This window comes from Vicia villosa, unplaced genomic scaffold (genome assembly GCF_029867415.1).
Source record: "Vicia villosa cultivar HV-30 ecotype Madison, WI unplaced genomic scaffold, Vvil1.0 ctg.001125F_1_1, whole genome shotgun sequence".
In the NCBI taxonomy this organism is placed as follows: Eukaryota; Viridiplantae; Streptophyta; class Magnoliopsida; order Fabales; family Fabaceae; genus Vicia; species Vicia villosa.
Window position 1 is genome coordinate 304,151 of NW_026705492.1, and position 6,682 is coordinate 310,832.

The window sequence follows — 6,682 nt, forward strand, 5'->3', positions numbered from 1 at the left end:
ATGGTGGCTTTCAAGGTCGCTACATTTTGTTGAGATTTATTTGAAATCGGGATGTCCTATACCAAATACATCTTTGAAATGGACGACACATTCAACCAAAGAGGCAGAAACTTGGTCGGATCAATTTTTGAAGAGGATGGAAGAGTTCGTCAAATTGAGCGAGTTTGAAAGAGAATCAAATAAGGAAAAGTCCAAGGCGAAACCAGACAACCAGTCATAGATTGATGCAGTGATGCATCTTTGAGGCATTTTAGATTGTAATCGATACACTTTTTGAATGTATTATCGTCAACGATGTAATCTTGGTACAATTTAATACATAAGTAATATATAATCTGTAATTATCGCGCAAATGTCGACCGTTTTTGTTTACTCATTTTATGGTTTACAACTTCTATTTATATTTTCTAAGTTCTTGGTTTGCTTCTGGTATATGGTTTATTTCGGATATGCATATCCAGATAAATCTCATTTTATTTTCTTTAACAGGGAACTTTTCAGATGTGTATATCTGAATAAACCTTTTTTTTAAAAAAAATAATAGGGTTCATCCAAAAATGCATCTCCGAAAAGTTCCCTGATGACAGTATAAGGTTTCTAAGGTGCAAAGTGATATAAGCCTTATATGAATAGGGTGTCTCTCATCCCATTTTTTCTACAAAACATCCAATATCAGAAAATGAATACATATCCCCACCTTGTATTTGTGTATTTCAATGGTGAGAAGTCGTCACTTCAGTTTAAGGTTTGCGAGGACATAACTCGCGCTGACCTGATATCCAAACTGAACAAATAGGATAAAAACCCGCAAAATGGATATGAGCACGGGAACGGATAATTACCAACTAAAATAAGAGGGGATGAGTGTCGGTATGGATGTCTTAGTACTGACCCCGCCCCATACCCCAATAATATATATTTTCATGTATATTATTATATAAAAGTGTATATCTATCACTTTTAAAAAAATATATCACCATTGAACTATTGCTCGATTGTTTCATAATTCAACAATAAAAAAATTAAAATATTTGTTCATGTTGTTAAAAATATAAAATGATAAGATACTTTTTAATTTATCGTTATGTTTGTAATATAAATTCGAGTAACGAGTACGGGTATCGATACTTAAGTACTCATAGAGTACAGGTACGGGTATAAAAGTTGGTGCCCACACGCATATGACTTCGGGTACGGCGATTTTTTCAAACTGCAAATATAAAAATGGGTACTATAATACCCTACCCAAACCCTACTCGTTGTCATCTCTAAATGAAAGAGGAGAATAACAATTTTATCAAATTATCATTATTGGCTATTGTGTATTCTAACTATCATTACAAAGTGATAGAAATAGTAAATTAGGAGTATTACTTAGATGGTACAATTGAAAAATAAAAAATAAAATTGTATTAAAAACTAAAAATGACACTTATTTTGATAGAAATAGTGATAGAAATTGTAAATTAGGAGTGTTACTTAGATGGTACAATTGAAAAATAAAAAATAAAATTGTATTAAAAACTAAAAATGACACTTATTTTGAATTAATTTTTTAAAACAAATATAACATTTATTTTGAATTTGAGGGAGTACCTAACAATTTAAACCTTATTTCTAAACTTCTTAATTTTAGCTTTAAGTTTAAAGCAGCTTCTAAATCTAAAAAAAAGTCGGGCCAAACACACCCTTAGTCTTTCTAGATCCTTTTGGACAATTTGATTTGAGGTGTAGTACAATGCATCATATAGACTAGACTGTTTGTTAAAACAATCGATGTTTGTCAAAGTCTTTGCACGGAAGATTTAAAGGAATTACATATTAATAGCAGGTTTTATTCCATTCAATGATGACAAGAGCTTGGAGTATTTGATCATTCAGAAGAAATTAAACATGAGGTAGATGTGATGCATGGACTTCTAAAAAGATTGTGATTTTAAGTAGGAAAACACTACATGTGGCATCGGTGTCTGCAAGGGAGCAAGAAAGAGTTAAATTCAAAGACTTAAGCTTGTGTGTTCAGTTTGCCAAAGGAAAGATTTGTCTTGGGTACTACAACTATCTCCAATGACTTTCAGTTTCAGAAGATGATATCTCTTCATATATATTCAAAAAGTACTTTCAATAATATCATTCAACCAAATTATATTTATCAATCATGCATTTAAATGTGTTGGAGCAAATTCATTTTCAACCAAGCTTAAATTTATTATCTAATATATAACTTCTGACTACTTATAGTCTACCATTTTAGCTCTGAAAGGTATATCCAGCTTCAGCAAAATGTGATTTCACCAGTGCAAGAGATTTGGAGCGGTGAGAAATTTTGTTCTTTTCTTCTTTGGACATCTCTGCATAACTACAATTGTTTTAAATTAAATAAATTAGCTCATGCAAATAATTACACTAAACCATTTATACAGAAAATGACATGAAATAAATTATAGAATTACGTTTCATCATAGCCATCAGGTTGAAATATGGGATCCCATCCAAAATCATTGGGTCCTCTTGGAGGAACAATCTTCCCCTAAAATTGCAGCGCAAAATGAGTGAGTCTTAATATGCAAATCAAGGAAAATATATGTATACATGATTGTGTTTTTGGTAAAAAGCACAAGAACACAGCACATGAGATTCAAAACTATACCAGTGTTTTTCCTGAAAATGTGATAGGTTCACTGTTTGGACCGACTGCAAAGGAAAATACACATAATGCATAAGCTGATTTATCTTCATATGCCATCAACAGATTGTTGAGACCTGCAAAATGATAAGAGCAAAGAATATATTAATTTGAGATATCCTGAAATCCAAGCAAAAGTTTGAGGACTAACTACTCCACAGTTACAGAGTTATGGCACAACCTTCATGACCAATCTTCTGGAGAAACCATTTGCTGCATCATTTAACAAAGCAATTAGACAATGATAATCTGAAGAATTTGACAACCATGTTGCCTAATAATACTTATAATGAATTAAAAAAAATGTCACTTGCTGATGCTTTAGAAACAAGTATACTTTTCCCATTAAGCTTCAAAGAATTCAGATAAATGTGCTTTTATAAGCTAATTTTATGGTGTACACGTGAGATAAGAGAGAGGGATGAAAAATACAATGATAACCAATACAAGAAAGGAGGCAGAATGTGATAGAGTAGAATTTCCAGAGTCAAGGCTCCTCAAAAGAGAGAAAACATTCTCTTTCTGCCTATCACTATGGGTTTGAACAGAATAATGATGACATAAGTGTGTCAATCCTTAGCCTACAAGAACGCTCCCTCCTATTGGGCTAGGCTCGTACAGCGCTCTATCCGAATATAACACTTTAAGAATTGAACTTCAATTTCATGTAAATGAAAATATTCATAAAAGTTTAATTAGCAATAATTTTAGAAAATTCAGATTATGGATAAGCTTGCACTACATTGAAACTCTGCTGCATTTCTTGTAGCGCCCAGTGGCCGCTTTTCTCTGCTATAGAGCTATAACGCGCTTACTTAGAAGAGGACAATTCAAAACCATGCTACAAGACTATTTGTAGGCTTGTTATTATAATGAAAATGGATAGTTACTAATACAAAATAACTGTATGCCAAGAACAAGCTTTGAACTGGTGACATTAGAATTTTCTGTTCTCTGCTCAACCAATTGAGCTATCTCAACTATTTGCGATGTGCCGTCATCATTTTAAGAGAATGCTAGGGTATATCATATGTCAATGAGTAGAGTATTTCTCAACTAATTTTTTATAAACAAGACATTGTAAGTTTATCTTGGCAGAGAAGACAATATAAGTTTCTATAGTAGTAATGACTAATGAGCATAATACTTGTAGTAATACCATAATGGTCTTTAGTCCTTTTTGGCTGCAAAGGAACAGCAGCTATTCAGACACAACACAAAGCATGCAACTTTCAGTGAATGAACGGCAGCAATTGAAGAATATTTGATGGTGAATAGCCAAAATTAGTTTGAGTATCAAAATAATGGCTTATAGTCCCTTGGAGAAATTGGAGAAAATGGCCAACATGGCCTCAAAATTGGTAGAGGTGAATCCAAATGAAAAAAGGTGGGAGACTATTAAGATAGACTTCAGGGATCAGGCACACTAGCAAACTAGACTCCATGTGCTAATCTCATTTAGTAGGATAAAGGATTTATTTCCGCATTTATGTTCTAGTGTATATGATTTCCTTCCACAACTTCCTACAACATAAATAACAAGCACCACTGATCCAACAGTATCCAACATATGAGAAAGACTATTTAGATTTGGAAGGCAGAAAAAAGTTGAAAGACAACTGAGTTGGAAGGGGCAACATAATTAAAAGGACTAACACTCATCTTAAGGACAAAAACTAGTTAGGAGACACAAATTGATATGAAGAAAATGGATATATCCCAGCAAACTTTCATGTGTAACATTGTGCTCTTATAAACTACAATGTAATATAAACAACACTTTGATGAGGTCCTAAACAGACATGAAAACAAGAAGGATAAAGAGAACCTTGAGTACAATGATTCAGGGGTATCGAGAGCTTACATATAAGGCCCTGAAAAAGTTTAAAATATTCAATTAAAACCAGTACCAAGCAATACAAAGTCCGCTTTCATTGCATGAAAAATAAGAAAATTATATCTACCTGGAAGACCCTTCAAGGCATTGAAACAGAGGCAAGTGTCTTCCACCAAAACAGGTCCTTTAACCTTTCCACAAATAAAAATAATGAAAAAGCTAATATCGAGAATACAACTGGAAACCAATCTACAAGCATATAAACCTAGGTGTGTTGTTACTGTTGTATCGACTATGGAGTAGGTAACTCCTTCGGTGAGGTAAGAGACACCTAGGGTATCTTTGGTTTGATGGAATGTGACAGAACGGAACGAAATGGTAAATAATAAGATTCTATTATTTGAATTTGCAAATAATAGATGGGTGGAATGGAACATGATAGAATTCATTTCATTCAATCCTCCATTTTTCGTTCCATTCGTCTGAGGTGTATGCAATAGAATGAGCTATTTTTAATAAAATAGCCAAACAATAGAGTGGAATTTATATTCTATTCCGTTCCGTTCCATTTCATATGTTATGTTTCATTTTGTTTTGCTTTGTTATGTTCCATCAATCCAAACATAGCCCTAAAGAGTTTTAAAGGAAAAAAACATTATAACCTATGAAACACAAACTCTGGAAACGCGACACCGACACTGACACGTTAACATCAGTAATAATTCGAAAAAACGAATAAACTCAACGTAATCACAAGCGTCGGTTTCAAACACACATTTTTCCCGAGATTATAACCACTAATTTACTAATACTTGCAGTAAATTAGAGTACCTGAATAGCAGCCAAACGGGCCTTTTCTTTGGAGATATCTTCAGGCTCTCCTTGCAACTCAGGCACTACAAAATAACAAACAAAAAGCATAAAACTGTAAAAAAAAAAAAACCAGGAAAATGACAGAATGAGGAATGAGTGTTATTACAGTCAAGTTTGAGGGATTGAAAAGGAATAGACTGTCCTAAGATAGCGCGAACTTCTTCAAGCTTTTTCGCATTTCCGGTAACGAAAGTAACCGGACGTGGTAGTACCAATCCAGCGGAAGCAGATTTTATAGCAGCCATTGTTTTTCCTGGAGTTACAGGAAGCAAACATAATCACTAATACTGTATATATACCTAAATAGTTAATCGCGGCCAAAAACGGCGCGTTCGCGGCGGTGCGGAGGGGAGCGGGTGCCTCCGATGCGCTTCGCGATTGCGCATTTAGCTACGATGAGGATTTTTTGAAAATATAACAAAAACATGGAGAGAGAAGTTTGAAGAATGGAAGTAGATGGAAGAAGAAATGAAAAATCATAATACGAAACAGTGAGCGGCGAGTTTCAATTCCAATGGTGGCTGCTAGGTTGAATGAAAAGAGTAACTCAAACTTTGAAACCTCGATGTATTATTTCTTGCATAATTAATATTAGGGAAAGAGAAAGGCTAACTTGACACTAAAAATTACTCCCTCCGTTTTTTATTATAAGTCGTTTTGAAAAAAAAAAATTGTATTTTAATATAAGTCGCTTTACAATTCCAATGAATAATTAATGTTATTTTTTCTATTATATCCTTAAATATTTATTATTCTCTCTCCTTTCAATTATATAAATTTATCTTTCACATGTTATTAATGAAGGATAATTTTGTAAAAACCGTCATAATTTCTCATTTTCATACAATAACTAGTCAGAGACCCGTGCTGTCGCACGGGTGCATTAATTCGGGTGTAATATTTTTTGAAAGATACGGAAAATGTGAAGTAAAGAAGTTTGACCAAATTGGATATATAAAATGGAAATTAACTATTTAAAAAAAGTGTTACTAATAAAATATTAGTAGTAAGAAAATTAGGTTCTAAAGCAAAATAATGATCCACAAAAAAAGATTTAACATAGGTCAATACGGGTAAGTTCATTCATATCTTAGATTATTTGATAAGGTTTGGTTGTTGATGATATATAATTATTATTATTATAAAATCACTAATAATTAAAAATATTTAAAAATGAATATGTAACAAATAACAACGTGAAAAATCCAATATGTTTAATAATATTAACTATTTACCAATATTTTGTTGATTAAATAAAAAAGTTATCGTGGTGATAATGACCCGTG

At 32.8% G+C, this 6,682-nt stretch overlaps 1 protein-coding gene across 1 annotated transcript; it reads right to left on the reverse strand.

Annotated features, from left to right (window-relative positions):
• Window positions 1-1,578: 1,578 nt before the first annotated feature.
• Window positions 1,579-6,002, reverse strand: LOC131633446 (inosine triphosphate pyrophosphatase). The gene is made up of 9 exons (XM_058904162.1): window positions 5,882-6,002; window positions 5,503-5,649; window positions 5,355-5,419; window positions 4,651-4,714; window positions 4,551-4,560; window positions 2,868-2,899; window positions 2,651-2,763; window positions 2,454-2,530; window positions 1,579-2,359 (listed from the first exon to the last, which is right to left on the reverse strand). Exons 2-9 carry the CDS (start codon window positions 5,639-5,641, stop codon window positions 2,251-2,253), a joined length of 609 nt encoding a protein of 202 aa, XP_058760145.1. The 5' UTR covers window positions 5,642-5,649; window positions 5,882-6,002; the 3' UTR covers window positions 1,579-2,250.
• Window positions 6,003-6,682: the final 680 nt, after the last annotated feature.